We start from the raw sequence: 16,274 nt of genomic DNA on the forward strand, positions 1-16,274 counted from the left end.
GAATAAATGCAGGGGCATGGATATTCAGTATCTCACAGCCTTCGGAAATGATACTAAAGGCACTCTTCTGATCTTCTGAAAGCCCAGCTGGCTTACTAGTTACTGTCAATTCTTCATCTTTTGCATATATGTCTTCAGGCTCATTGGACATTTCTTTAGTAGAGGCCACTTTATCAGCATTGGTTGTTGATGCATTCATTATAAATTGAGCATAGTTACTTCTCGGTGAAGAGAGTGGTACATTTACAGGAGTATCCTCCACAGTCTCCAAGTGACCCCTTGAAACAAGAACAGATTGTTTAGACACCTGGGCTGGGTGATCTTTAGATGTTTGAATGGTGTGAACTGTGGGCCTCTCTGGAGTCAATTCTGACCATGGAATTTCCTGTTTCTTCACTGTGCTAATTTCTGGAGAAGCTTCTGAAACAAGAGTTTGTGCTTTTACAGATGAGAACAAATATGGTGGTTTTTCTAAGCTCTTTGTTTCTTCAGAAGGACTCTCTAAAGTCCTTTCAGAGTCTTTAGATGAGGAGCCTTGCTTCATACTTTCTTTTGTGGAAACTAGTGAGCCACCTTTAAGTAGCTCTGACAGTGACAACTGTCCCTTTTCCTCTCTGTGACCTGTCATGTCCCTGCTTGACTTTTCTAATGCCAGGTTTCCTTCCTGAGGAGGAAAACCCATTTCATCCTGATAAGGAAGATCCACAGGGCGGAAATTCTTGGTTTTCTCCACCAAAATTTCACTTTCTTCGAATGGACACAGTTGGGTTTCTACTGTCTTTCTGTCCCTGATTTCTGGGTGAGCCTCTGAGAGTATGCTTTCTGGTTTTTCAATAGCAGATGTTGCTTTGATGAATGAAAACGGTTGAGTTTCAGCCAAGGAATTACCTAAAGAGATAGCTGATTCTTCAGGCACAGACTTGGCCACATTCAAAGAATAAGGCTGAATTTCCTGCTGCTTCTTTTCTTCTAGTAATACTTGTGCCTGCTTTACTTTTTCTTCTCCTTTCTCCTCCTCAGAACCAACAATAACAGAGGACCTTTCCTTGTGGTCCTCATTTGGATAGATGTGATCCAGTCTAACAGCAGCTTTTGATTCTTCTGATTTTATAGGTCTAGATTTATGCACCATTGGTACCTCCCATGTTTCTTTATTTTCTATAAGCTCTAAGGGGGCCACACTTTCTTGCTTTTCTGCCAACTCCTTCTTTTCTGCCAGGGTAAGTGATCTGCTTTCTAAGTTATCTTTCTCCTCCAATGGGCTAACAGACCTGAGTTTCATTTCCTCTTCAGAACATTTCAAGGAAGTAGGTTTTGGCATTTCTTTCTTCAGTCTGTCCTCACCAAGATCAATTAAAATGCCTTTTGATTCTTCTGCTGGCACAATTATTGGCTCTGGCTTCTCTGATTCCTTTGTGATATTTTGACTTGTGAAGTCAGATGAAGCAGATCTTGGCTGTTGTGGCATCTTATCTACTACATCAGATGAAAAGAGTGACTTTTCTTTTTGATCACTGCTTGGATCTCCCCTAAGAACAGAAATATTCCACTTAGATGGAGGCGAGATTTCTGGCTTCTGTTCTTTTTTAGTCTCAGTAACATGAAGAGGAACATTTTTGGCTTCTGCCATAACCGATTTCTCATACATGGGGGAATAGGGTTGAATTCCAAAATGTTCCTCACCATCAGCAGAAGTATTTAAGTTTATGTCCATTTCCTCTGAATAGTCCGAAACCTCTTTCTTCCTGTAATCTTCAGTAGACACCTCAGAGTTGGGTTTTGACTGTTGTAAAACTTCTACCTTTGGTAAAAATGTGGATTTTTCTTTAAGGTCTTGACCTTCACGAGATTTAACTAAGGTACCTCTCGATTCTTCAGCAGTTTTAAGTGTCACCTCTGGTAATGAATCATCAGCTGGTTTCTCAGTTGCATTGAAATCAGCAGGAATTGTACCTTGAGGTTCTAAAACAGTCACTGCTTTTTCTACAGAGGAACTTGGCTGAGTTTCTAAATCTTTTCCAGCAACTTTATTATCTGGAGTGCTTGATCCAAAAAATAAACTAGACATCCATGATTTGAAAGATGAAATTCCTTTCTTTTCCTTTGCTTCCGGAAGGCTTTGTTCAACTGCCTTTGGCTTCTCAGGAAGCTTCTGTGTCACCTCGGGTGTCTCTGGGAGTTCAGTTTCTTTATTCACTGGGATCGAGGGGACAGGTTTTCTTTGAGTAGGTATTTTCACTTCAGGTGTTCCTTTACTTTCCTCACTAACATTATCTACAATCTTTGGCTGAACTATTTTTGATTCTTCTAATGGTTTCTCTCCAAGTAAAGGAGGTGGGCTCTTGCGTGCTTCTTTTTCACTGCCTGGTGCAGGTTCCCTGACCTCTTCTGAGACATGGTCTGCTTTGACAGGAAAGGGGATAATTTCTGTCTTCACCTGTTCCACGGATGGGGCAGGTACTGGTTTCTGGAAGGTTCTTTCAGGAGGTGATTTGATTTCTTCCTGAATATCTTCTTTGTAAGACCTGGAAAATTCTGTGTTTGCTTTCTCCAATATCAAACTTTCCCTCCCCATGAAAGAATAGATCTGTCTCCCCTCTGCTATGTTTTTCTCTACATTTTCAGCCGGAACTAGAGATTTGGGTTCTTGGGCCAAATTTATTTCTTCAGTTGAGTAAGGTGCAGTCAACAAGGTCTCTCTATTACCACTGGAAGTATCTAGAGTAGATACTCCTTCTTGTGAAGACAAATGAGGTTCTTCCATAGAATGTGGCGGAACCTGCTTCCCGATTTCATATGTATGATCCTTATCCAATGGGGCAGGCTTGGGCTGTTCTGTCATGAGATCATTGCCAGAGAAATTCAGCTGCACAGATTCTAATATTCTTTCTTCTTGTTGACTGGCCAAATTTTCTGGCTTTTCCAGCATCCAGTTATCATCCTTGGGAGAAATTAGGGCCTCTTTCATTTTTGTTTTTTTAGGAGGCTCAGCTGTCATAAATGATTTTGATTGTTCCAAAGGCAAATTCTCTTTCATAAATGAAAACTGTTTAACACCCAGATCTGGTGTATCTGCAGAAGAGCTGCTCACATCAGGCAATTTAACAGCTTGATCTGAATGAAGTGCTGTCTCAGGCTTCTTTTGTTCTACAAGGAGGTCAAAAGAAGCAATCTTTGATGGTTCTGTAGCAGACACATGAAGCTCCCTGTTTTCAGTTCCTTCTCCTCTGCTTCTAAGCTCAACTAGACTCTTTTCTAAGAAAACAGAATCTTCTGATTCAGTTATAAGAGATTTTACTGGTTTTGTACCTGTGGATTCACTTTGCCTGCCTAAACCACCTGTGAATTCTGACCTGGCATCTGGTAATTCTGATAATTGGTGTGGCTCGTCTCTCTTCTCAGTCTCCAAAAGAAGCTCTGCTGGAGCCAGATCTTGTTTTCCTGGCAGGAAGTCTCTCTGGGCTGTAGAAGATGTCTCCCTTGCCTGTTTGTTCTCATCCTCTTTGAGAGTTAGTGATGTTGAGGCTACATCTACGGGCACTAAATTTTCAAACTTGGGAGAACTTGTCTCCTCATTTTTGCCTTTGGGGACTATATATTTGGGCACAGGTGACACATTTTGTGGTGAAGGAAGTCTGGCTTCTTTCTTGATCTCACCACCCAGGTGCAGCGAAAGCACAGGTTCTGGTCTTGACCCATCCAAGGCAGACACAGAGTTTTTGTTCTGTGATGAAACCAAATGTTCAGAGTCGAGGACTGTAGACAACGAGAGATCTTGTAAGTCTTCTACCCTCGCTTCCTTAGATACATCTGAAAGCTGAGAAGATGACATTTTGGATATTGGCAACCCAGATTTATCTTCCTGAGTTTCTACTTTTGACAAAATAGAATGCTCTGCAATAGAGGATCCACTTAGAGGTGTATCTAATTTAATTTCCTTCTCCGATTCTGACCAAGCCAGGCCTTTGGATAAAGAAGTTTCTGTGAGAGAGGAAGCACTTTTAATTGCTACCTTTTCTTCTTTAAGAACTGAATGTTCATCTATAGACGTTTCACATGGTGGCAAACCACTTCCTAATTCACCTTCTCCTAATTTTGTTAAGACTGGATATTCCACAGCGGTGGCAAGAGATGAGTCTGTCAGGATTTCTTCTTTTACCAATTTGGTTAACTTTGAATCAAGATTAGTTACAGGTGTGATGGTTGTTAAAGAGTTGGGTTCAGTTTCTTTCTTCATTTCTTCTAACAAAGCTGAAAATGCTGGTGCAGGAGCACCCTGATCAGATTCCTTTTCTACTCCTGATGAGGCTGAATGAAGCTCTCTGGTGGTACTTGTTATTTTGGAATCATGTTTCACTTCCGTTTTCACTCCAGATAAAACCTCCGATCCAGATATAGATGTTTCTTTTAGAGGTGAAGATGGTTTTACTGCTTCAGGCTCATTCTCTGACAACATTCTCTGTTCTAGTTCAGAAGTCACAGTTGAAGCTAAATTGGGTTTAACATCCTTCTTTGGCTCATCTACCAAGTCAGGAAAAACTGAATATTTCATCCCAGACTCTGGAACATTTGGAGGCTGAGGCTCCAATTTTTGATCCTCTGATACATGTGCTGTAGCTTCTTGAGAATCAGGCACAGTTTTTTCCTTTCTGACTTTTGACAAAGCCATCTGTTCATCTGCAGTCTTTAGAGTGAGTGATGCTTGAGGTTCCGGTTCTTTCTTAATTTCATGGACTGAGTCAGGTAAAACCGAACACTGAGATGCTGGCAAAACAGGTTTTGTTTCTTCCTTTGCCATGGATGACTGTGCAGGTGGAGAAGCAGGAACTGTAGCTGCTGACAAATTTGTCTTAATTTCTCCCCTCTCCAATCCACTGGTTAAATATGGTGGAACCAAATCTTCCAGCTCGGGCTGCACAGATGCTTGAGTTTTCTGCTGTTGTGCCATAATGAGATATTCAGATACAGATGTTGAGATTGTTTGATCATCTGGCTTGATTTCTGCTTCGTCTGCTCTATTTGCTGAGGGTTGCAGGCTCGATTCTTCAGATGCAGATGTGAAAGAGCAAGGTTCATCTTTTTGCTTCTGTGATGACTCAAAATTCTCAGGTACAGGTGTAGCAGCTATTGATCCAATCTTTTCCTCATCTGCTTCAGAAAAGGAAGAGTAACCTGAAGCAGACATTGCAGTTAATAGTGAATCTGGCTCAATGTCTTTTGCCTCTGTTTCTGGGATTCTATATGGTGGGATTGAAACTTGTGATGCTGAATCTGGAGAAAAAAGTTCAGTTTCTTCAGTGTCTTCATCTGACAAAATAGTGTGTTCAGATGGTGATGTTAAACACATTGGAGAATCACGCTCAAATTGTCTTTTCTCTGCTTCCTGAGTTGTGTAGGGTGAAAATGAGAATTCTGAGGCAAATGCAGAATCTGGAGAAAAAGGTCCAATGTCTTCTTGCTCTTTTTCTGATAAATTCATGGGTGAGGAAGCACCTTTTAGATTTAGAGGAGATATGTTGATAATTTCTTCCTCCTGGGGCTCTGGTGTTGCATATGGGGGTACTGAAAATTCAGAAGCAGATGTGGAAGAGGGTGAATACCGCTGCATTTCGATTGTCTCTTCTTCTGATAGGATCACAGATGGAGAGACTGAAAGTGGTGGGGCCTGGCATTCAGAAGCCATCTCAGCTGTGTGGGATGGGAGAGAGCATTCAGATGCACAGGACACATCTGGGGTATATGTTCCAGTGTCTTTCTTCTCTTCTGATAAAATGGTGTGCTCAAAGATACCTTTTGATTCTAATGGAGACTTGTGGTCAACTGTTTCCTTCAGTGACTCTTGTGTTGCATGTGATGGAACTGAATATTCAGAAGCAGATGTGGAATCTGGTGTGTGTTGTCCACTTTCTGAGGCCTCATCTCCTGATAGGACTGTGTGTTCTGATGTAACTGTTGAAAACAAGGGGGCCTGGCACTCAGGAGTCATCCCAGCTGTGGATGGCGAGAGAGAACTCTCCGACACAGAGTCCAAAGTTGGGGAATAAGGCTGAAATGCCTCATTCTCTTCTTCTGACAAAACTTCATGTTCAGATATGGCTTTTACACTGGATGGAGAAACTGGCTCATCTCCTTGCCTCTCTAGTTCATGGTTCAAATCCTGTGGGATTGAATACTCTGACACAAAAGCAGAATCAGTGGAAACAGACTCATGTTCTTCTCTTTCTTCCTCAGACAAAGTGATATATTCAGGTGCTGCTGTTACCAGTAATGGTAGAATGGGCTCCTCTTCTTTGTGCTCCACTTCAGGGGACAAACATGGTGGGAAGGACTTCTCAGAAACAACTGGACTTTCTGGGTAGTCAAGTTCTATAATCTCTTCTGCTAAATCAGAATCTTCAGGTTCAGGGATAGCTGCTATTGGCAGAGAAGTTTCTATTTCTTCTTTCTCTGGTTCTTGTAGCACTAAAGGTTCTGGAAGTGACATGGATGGCTCAGGCACATGGTCTACCTTTTCTTCTTGGAAGCTGGGAAGAGGAGGGGTCAGTCGTTCAGAGACTGGTTCTGACCTTTCTAGTGAAGTCAAGTCCAGATCTTCCTTGTCTGGCTCAAAACCTTCCTGGATAGATGGTGCCAGACCTAGTGAGCCTGTCTCCAAAGAATCCTTCACTGTCTCCACTGAAATGGAATGGTCAGTAGAATCCATGTTTTCCTCTTTCACCTCATCCACTAAAACTGGTGAAACTGAAGCATCATTCTCTGAAGCTATGGGTTCTTGTGAATCAGGCTCAAATTCTTCCTTTGCTGTTTCCAGGAACATATTTGCAGATGTATCAGGCGGAAGAGAGGAAGGCTCCACTAGGGGCTTTGCTTCATCGCCTGGCCATTGTGGCACTGATTGTGGAGGCCTGCACTGTACTTCTCTCTCTGCGGTATCATTACTTGAATAAGAGGAATCTGTGTGCTCCCTGACAGATGTGGCATTTTGAAGGGAATCACTGTAAATTTTCTTTTGATCTTCATTACTGAACAAGGAAGTCAGGGACTTTGATCCTTTGGAGAGGGCACTTCTCCAGGGTGGAGCAAGTTCTTTTACTCTATCCTCAGCTATGCTTTGGGTTACTAATTTGCCTGTTTTGGAAACTATGTTAGAATCACGATTGTCAAAATCTGGCTCTAGACTAATAGATGCATCTTTCCCTTTGCGGTAATGGATTTCTTTAATTACATAACCCTTTGGCAACGTTCCATAAAATTGTAGAGGAATTAATTCTTCTTTAACCGAATTAAACATCTTAATTTTATATTGTACTGTTCCTATGTAGACTGGCCTTAACACTAAGGGCTTGTGTTCTTTGTATATTGCCCCAGTAATAGGAGGTGCATTTGAGGTGGTTTTCTTTTTTCTTGTCTTATCATAAATGCCAGAAGATAGCTTTTCTTTCTCGGTGTTTAGTGCCTGGCTTTCTGAAATTAAAGGATTGTCCTTTTTACTTGCTGGAACATCTTGAGATTCTAAAGAATTTCTTTTTTTGTTGCCTTTCCGACGGAATGATGGTGACCCATGCTTTGACTTGTGAGTTCTTTTCCGAACCTTTTTAACTTCATCCACAATAAAGGAAACATTTCCTGGAGGAGAATTCACAGTTGATCCTTCCAGGCTACATACACCAGACGTCTGACTTTCTTCCGAGGCCCAAGGAGTGGAAGATCTACTTGAATTGGTCTCCCAAGTTATTCCACTATCTTCTCGTTGAACTGTCACCATGGAAAAGGAGGGGTCAGATATGATACACTCTTGCTTGGTCTTGCCCTTTTCATCCTGATCTGATAACCTAGAGTAAATAATAATATCAATAATTATATATTACTATAGTAACAGAATAATAAGTAATATACTTTAGCATTAAAGGGTAAAGGAATAATGTGAATTAAAATATATAGAGATCAATGTTGCCATCTACACCAAAAATAGTAATGTATACAAAATAAAGTTCAAAAATTAAAGTCAGGATATTAAATATAATAACATATCCCAGGCCAGAATAACTCAATATCCCTCAAACTCCAAAGACAGCTGAATTAAATTCAGCTCCTTCCCTCATCAGGATTTCCCTTCTGATACCCCTGTGGCTCTTCCATTTAGAATGCTGATTCTAATGTCACACTCCACTTCTTTTTCACATCTAAATACTATCTACCCTTCAAGGCTTAGTTTCAAACCTTCTGCTGCTATCATTCCTGATCAATTAATTGGTCGTGTTTGCCATCACTCCATGAACATTAAGTTGGAGATGAAAACTCCAAGCGCTCTTTCCTCCCAGGAATAGTGCTTCAGTTTTATGCTGAGAACCTTCCTTGTACGTGAGGTTTGGGTGAGGATCAGGACTGCCAATCATTGCAGGTGTATCATATACTCCCTTGTTTAACTTCAGAATCCCCCCCCCACCACAGTCTACTGCAAAGGGGTGTGGAGTATGCTGAGATCTTGCTCTCAGCTCTCAGCACGGTCAGATGGAGCCTGGGACAGCCATACCCCCAGCCTCTAGCCTGCTCTAATAGGCAGCCTCATCCATTCACCCCAGTGTTGGGTAAATGTCAGTGTGTTCTACACATATCATGGGTGCAAAGGATTAAGAAATAGTGGGAAGAACTAGTTTCTTCATTTTCCTGGCAGCTCTACTCTCCCTTATTTGTTTTGGTAATAAACTATTGAACTTAATTAGTAATTAATCTTGGTTCTCGGCTGAATCTTATTTTGAACTGTTTTTTCAAGTTCTTTTCCATACCTAATTAATATTATTCCTGAGATTTTCAACTCGTATTACTCCCTCCCCGTTTCCTGTCACTTAACAGAAATAGGATGAAAATTAAAATTAAAATTATGACTAGCACCAGAGAAGTCAGCATTTAGAATGCCGGCAACTGTAGTAGCATTATAAAAGCAATTATAAATTCAATTTAAGGTTCATTATTGATTGTAAATTCAGTGTATTCAACCAGAGACGTTTTCATTACTAGCTAGAATGAGTTCAGGAAGACTGAGCAGAGTATCCAAAGGGTGGTCATAAGAAGGCAGCACACTACTGTTGTAGTTTGGATATGAAGTGTCCCCCAGAAGCTCATATATTGAAAACATGTTATCCAATGTAGCAATGCTCAGAAGTGAAATGATTAGATTATGATAACTGAAATCTGATCAGTGGATTCATCCTTTTGTTGGGTTAATAATTCTAATGAACTAACTAGGTGTTAGCTGTAGGTAGGTCAGGCCTCGTAGGAGGAAGTAGGTCAATGGTATTGTCTTTTGAGTTTATATTTGGTCATTATTTCTGCATTTAGTAAACTTTTTATTAGGTATAGATAGTAGAAACACAAATATGAAGACACAGGATCTTCTTTTAAGAAATTCAAATCTAATGAGATATAACTAAACATCTCAATAGTATACAAGTATTATTACAGAAAATATTATTACAGTATAATAAGTATTATTACAGAAAACAGCTACAATAAGGACATAAGGAAGGGAAAACTTCACACAGGAGAGGTGCTTAAGTTAGTTTGAAGAGTCTGCCAAATGGATGAGAAGAGAAGGTGGAATCAAGATGGGGAGGTTATTCCAGGAAAAGGTCACAGGATATGCAAAATATACATATGAATAAACAGTCTGGCTCACTGAGAGACAAAGTTGAATGACAGCCAACAGAAATCAGAATTACTATATTAGCATATGTAAATCCAAAGCCCAAGAATTCACATTATACTCCATCTAAAGATATAATGAACTAAGTTAACAGAAGAGGCATGGTCCCTACACTATTCAGAAATGCTCCAGGGACTTTCTTACTCTGCAACAACAGTGTTTTCAACAGCTTTTCATAAAGAATATTGGCTACATCCATTCCCCTCTGATCGAATTCTCACAAAGCAACCTTCTGATTTATCATTTGGTTTCCCAAGTAGATTTATTTATCTCAGAGAGTGAGGTGAGACAAATCTAATGACTCTTTCCTCATCCCCCTTTCACAGTGGGTAAGAAGGTTCAGCAGGTCTGAGTTAGATCAAGAAAAGAATAGACTAATACTAGAGATGAGCATCAAAAGCTCCTTTTGAAGATAACCTTTATCTTAATGAGGAAGTTTTCTTTTATTTGTACTTGCTAAGACATGATTTTAAAAACTAAGCATTTAAAAGGTTTTGTACAACTATGGAGATAATCATGTTATTTTTCTTTACCCTACTAATGTGTAGAACTATTGCAATTGATAGCAGATGTCAAACCAACCTTGAACTCCTGAACTGAACTCACCAAGCTGTAATATTTTGTACTCTTTGTGTAGTTCTTGATTTGGTTCTAATGCTATGTTTAGGAATTTTTCTCTTATGTTCATGAATGATATTGATCTATTGTTCTGAAATCTCCTTTCTTACAGTGTTCTTGACAGATTTTTGTATCAAGATTATATTGCTTCATAAAATGAGTTGAAAAGTATTCCTTCCTTTACTATTCTCTGGCAGTTTGTTATGGATTGCATTATATATTTCTCCTTTAAGCATTTGGTAGAATTTATTGGTGAAGTTCTTTGGACCTGGAGTTTTCTTCATTGTAAGGCTTTCTAGTTAACAATTTATCTAATAGTTTAATTTGCAGTTATCTCTCTACTTTCCTGAGAAAGATTATTATGTCATTAATTTCCAAACTTTCTCCTTTTCTAACATGTAAAGTCAAGGCTATGCACTTCTCTTTAAATACAATTTTAGATGTGTCACATAAAATTTGATACACAACATTTATTATTAATGACAAAAGTTTTAAAATTTCCTTTGTGATTTCTTATTTGGCCTATAGATATTTAAAAATATATTTATTAATTTCAAAACTCATGAGGATACTTTATATTTTGTTAGTGTGTTCTAATTTGTTTGTTTGGTTTTTTTTTGTAGGTTGTTTTGTTTTTGTTTTTGTTATTTTCCAACACTTTACCACTAACCTATATCCTCAACCCCTTTTATTTTTCATTTTTTATTTTATTATTTTTTTAAAGAGAGAGAGAGAATTTTAATATTTATTTTTTAGTTTTCGGCAGACACAACATCTTTGTTTGCATGTGGTACTGAGGATCAAATCCTCGCCCCATGCATGCCAGGCGAGCGCGCTACAGCTTGAGCCACATCCCCAGCCCTTATTTTTTATTTTGAGACAGGGTCTCACTAAGTTGCTCAGACTGGTCTTGAAATTGTGAACCTTCTGCCTCAGTCTCTGGAGTAGCTAGAATTATAGGTGAGTGCCACAGCATTCAGTTTACATTCTAGTTTAATTGTGCTGTGATCAGAAAGTTGATTTTGTAGTAAGATTTGCTTCTAACTTTATTGAGACTTGCTTTATGACTAAATGGTCATTTTTTTAAAAAAAATGTGTTTGTGGGACTAGGGATATAACTCGGTGTTAAAGTTCTTGTCCAGCATGTGTGAGTTTGATCTCCAGTAAACACACACACACACACACACACACAGTTTTTGTATTCATGAAAAGAGTGATATTTTTTGTCTGCTTGTTCTAATACTGAAATGTGTTATCATTTTGTACTACAATTATGGATTTGTCTCTCCTTGTAGTTCTACTAACATCTGATTTATATATGTTGAAGCTACATTAGCAGATATAAATGAATTTAGAAAAACTATATCATTCTGAAAAATTTAATTTTAATCCTAATGTTCCTTTTACCTATAAATAATGATTCTTACCTAAAGTATCAAAGTATTGATACTAATAAAGCTTTGATATAATTATTAACAAAGATATACCAGCTATATTTTGACTAATGTTTAAATTGTATATCTTTTCTTCATATTTACTCTTATTCTTTCTATGTTCTTACATTTTAAATGTGTCTCTTATGGACAGCATATAAGTATTCTAAAAATTTATTCTGACAATTCAAATGGAGCATTTAGTCCTTTTAAACATAACATAATTACCAACATATTTGGAGTTAAATTTGCTACCTTATTATTTGTTTTCTATTTGCACTCTTCTAGTTTGTTCCTCCTCTCTCCTTATTTGTAATATTTTTTAAAATATTTATTTATTTATTTTTTAGGTGTAGATGGACACAACCCAATGCCTTTATTTTTATGTGGTGCTGAGGATCAAACCCGGGTCCCATCCGTGCTAGGCGAGCACTCTACTGCTGAGGCACAATCCCAGCCCTATTTGTCCTATTTTTGATTAGATATTTTACTTTATTTCATTTCCCCCTCTGTTAGCTTGTCAGTTACATTCTGTTTTCTGTTCATTTAGTGATTATCTTAGAAATTACAACATGCATCCTTAATTTGTTAATGTCCAACATGAACTGGTATTTTTACCTCTTTCTAGACAATATAAGTACCATGAATTACTTTCATATTAACTTATACATCCTTGTAATCATATATTTTGTCTTTAAATGTATTTCATTTTCATAAGATATAATTACTTTTACTTTAATGTAATTACTTTAAAGTGTCTATATTGATTTAGATTTACCTTGATAATGAACCTTTCTATTGTGCCTCATTCCTTCCTTTTTCTCTAAGATTCTATCCGGAATCATGTTCCTGCTCCCTGAAGCATTCTCTTTAGTATGTACTCTGGAGTGAATTTTCTGGTGACAAATTGGTGTTTTTTTTTTGGGGGGGGGGGTGGGGGGATGGTAACAAGGACTGAACTCAGGGACACTCAACCACTGACCCACATCCCCTGCCCTATTTTGTATTTTTATTTAGAGATAGTGTGTATTTTATTTAGTGAGTTGCTAAGTGCCTCACTTTTGCTGAGGCTGGCTTTGAACTTGCAATTCTCCTGCCTCAGCCTCCCCAGCTGCAGGGATTACAGACATGCACCACTGCACCTGGCCTGGTGACAAATTCTTAGTACTCTTTCTATTAAAAGTCTCTCATACCTTATTCTTTTTTTTTTTTTTTTTGAATGGGGATTGAACCTAGGAGCATTTTAACACTGAACTATATCCCCAGCCCTTTTTCTTTTTCTTTTTTCTTTTCTTTTTCTTTCTTTTTTTTTTTTTTTTTTTTTTTTTTTTTTTTTTTGGTACTGGGGATTGAACTCAGGGGCACTTAACCACTGAGCCACATCCCCAGCCCTATTTTGTATTTTACTTAGATACAGAGTCTCACTGAGTTGCTTAGTGCCTTGCTTTTGCTGAGGCTGCCTTTGAATTTGCAATCCTCCTGTCTCAGTCTCCCAAACCACTGGGATTACAGGCAGGTGCCACTGTGCCCAGCTTCATAGCTCATTCTTTTTTAAAATATTTTTTCTTAGTTGTTGATAGATCTTTATTGTATTTATTTATACTTAATGCTGAGAATCGAACCTCATACATGTCAGGCAAGTGTGCTACCACTGAGCCACAGTCCCAGCCCCATAGCTCATCTTGAAGAATATTTTAGGTATGTCAAGAGCTTTGTAATGTTGTGAACAACCAATAAAAAAAATAAAAAATAAAAAAAAGCAAAAAAAAAAAGAGAATATTTTAGGGCATAAAATTCTAGATTCTTAGCTATTTTCTCTCAGCACTTTAAAAATATTCCATTGACTTCTGTCTTCCATTGTTTTTATTGATTAATTAGCTTTTAGTCTAACTGTTGCTTTTCTGAAGTAATCTAAACTTTCCTCCTACTAACCCTCAACTATTTTTAAGATTTGGTTGTTGTTTTAGTTTTCTGAAGTTACTCTCACTTCCTTAAGAATCTTATCCAATGTGTATGATTTCTGAATCTGTAGATTAATGTCTTTCATCATTTCTGAGACATTCTCATACTCCTTATTCAAATACTGATCCTGTCCCGTTGCCTCTCTTTTCCTCTGAGATTCCAATTTTTCATAAATTAAAACTTCTCACTATATTCTATTTGCATTTATTGTGTTGTTTCTTCCAATCTAACATCCAGTATGCTAAATCTGTATTCAACTATATCAAAACTGCTTAATAAAGCCATGAAGTGTATTATTATAGTCTTCAATTCTAGAATTTCCATTGTTTTATTTGTTTCCAGTATTCTCTGACAAAATTGTCTTGAGGCTGGGGATGTGGCTCAAGCAGTAACATGCTTGCCTGGCATGCAAGGGGTGCTGGGTTCGATCCTCAGCACCCCATAAAATAAAGATGTTGTATCCACCGAAAACTGAAAAATAAATATTAAAAAATTCTCTCTCTCTCTCTTAAAAAAATTGTCTTGTCTTTATTTCCATGTTCTCATTCTTAAAAATAAGTTGGACATTGTATAAGTATCTTTCTTCTACAGAAGCCCTTCCCTTCCCATAGTAGTCCAGCTATGCCCCAAATAAGTATCACTCGTTGTGGGATAAGAGCTTACAGGATTGGGTGTGCTCTACTACTCCATGTCAATGTTTTTCTAAATAAACTAATTTATATTTGCACTGTGTGTCCATGACCCCATTTACATGGTTGGGAGGGAGTGTGATTATCTTTGAATGGTGTTCTTGTATACTTGCTGGTAGTATTCTTATTTTCAACTGTTAAACTGATACTCTACTTTCTACACTTATTTTTTGTGAGTAGTATTTGTCTAAATCAGTTCTCAAAATATGAATTTCATTAAATGTGCTGAAAATGTAATCCTTTTTCTGATCCACAGTTAAATAACATTAAACTTCTTCATAGCAATATAATTATGAACAATACATTAGGTTTGTATCATATTTTATTCTACTCTCAGTCATTCCAAAAAGAAAGACCAGGTCTGAAATATGATGATAATGTCAAAAATCTCGATGTTTACCATTCAGGCCTTGATCACTCTTCCTAGGTACAACTTCTATCTCTTTCTTTTCATTTCACCTTAGCTTATAGAAACCAGTAACTTATTGAAAATCAACTATTATTAATGAAAAGATTTTAATTTTTTAACTTTTGTGATTTTAATTTTTTTCTCATTTTGTAAGTGAGAAAACAAGAGAGAGGAAATATATACATTTGAATTGAAATTTCTAAAGAGAGAAATGACTAGCCATCAAAGTGGAGCTGTCAAAATAATAAATCCCCTTATTTCATTATCAATATCTTTGTCTTGAATTGTACTCTCATTTATTCCTTAAAAAAACTACACTTCTGAAAGAAGCTAAATGGATACTTAAACTATTTTTATCAAAAGTAAAGATTTGTAACTATTATACTCATTTCTATTGGGATCAAGATTTATATCCTCAGAACTGGTAGTTCCTTTCTCTGATCAGTAGTTAAAGTAACATTAAAGTTCTTCATAGCAATGTAATTATTAACAATACATTAGATTTGCATCATACTTTATTCTACTCTCAAGCAATCATAGTATACTGATAGGAAGTATTTCAAACAAGAGAAAGTAATGGGCAATTTTTTCCCAACTAAATATTTTAAAATGTAATAAATATTAACTTTTATAACATAACAATGGGAAACCCACATATAATCCTACTTATATTACAAACTTGGAAAAATATATTTTAAAGCATAAAACACCAAACAAGTTTGTAACCTTGTACAAACAAGACTGCATATTTATAATATAAATGGTTAGTGTTTTCTGTGGGTCTTTTTTTTAAAAAAATAAGAGTTCTTTAAAACATAATCAATAATTATACAATTAATACTTCACCAAAAATTAATTTAATATACATGTCCTTTTCAGACCAAAAAAAATCATATACATGGCTGAACAAAAGTAATATAAAATAGCTAAGATTAAAAAGTTTATAAGCCCTTAAGGTGATAAGAAAAATGAAATTATGAATGAAGAAATCATCATATGGCATTATTAGAAATTATAGAAAGTTCTCATTTTTTAAACATACTAAAGACCATTCGGGTTCACTGTGGATGAAAAGAATATGTATCTTATTTTCACACTGACCAGATACTTCAGAAGCCTGGAAGTTACAGCCCTTCCTCATTTGAAACCTAGTTATATTTGCCATCTATGGCAAAGTCTATGACCCAAACACAAGCCTCACCCTTCATGACTCTACTTATATCTTTTGCTCCCCTTGAAATGAATCATTTTTGTGCATCTTATCATTTCTTTTTTTCTTTCTTGTTTTTAGTTATACATGAACACAATATCTTTATTTTGTTTATTTATTTTTATGTGGTGCTGAGGATGGAATCCAGGTCTCACACATGAGAGGTGAGCGATCTACCGCTGAGCCACAACCCTAGCCCCTTATCATTTCTTTCTTTATAGAGACCAGCTCATGTATCAAATTCTCCAGA

General features: G+C 37.1%; 1 protein-coding gene across 1 annotated transcript in view; it reads right to left on the minus strand.

The window, feature by feature from the left end:
* The window catches only part of CMYA5 (cardiomyopathy associated 5), a 102,708-nt gene that overhangs the window by 45,423 nt on the left and 41,011 nt on the right, over positions 1-16,274 (minus strand). The window contains 1 exon segment of the mRNA XM_081307427.1: positions 5-7,832. Within this exon segment, the coding sequence (XP_081163553.1) occupies positions 5-7,832 (7,828 nt within the window).

This window comes from Spermophilus citellus, assembly GCF_964194105.1.
Source record: "Spermophilus citellus genome assembly, chromosome: 1".
Lineage (NCBI taxonomy): Eukaryota > Metazoa > Chordata > Mammalia > Rodentia > Sciuridae > Spermophilus > Spermophilus citellus.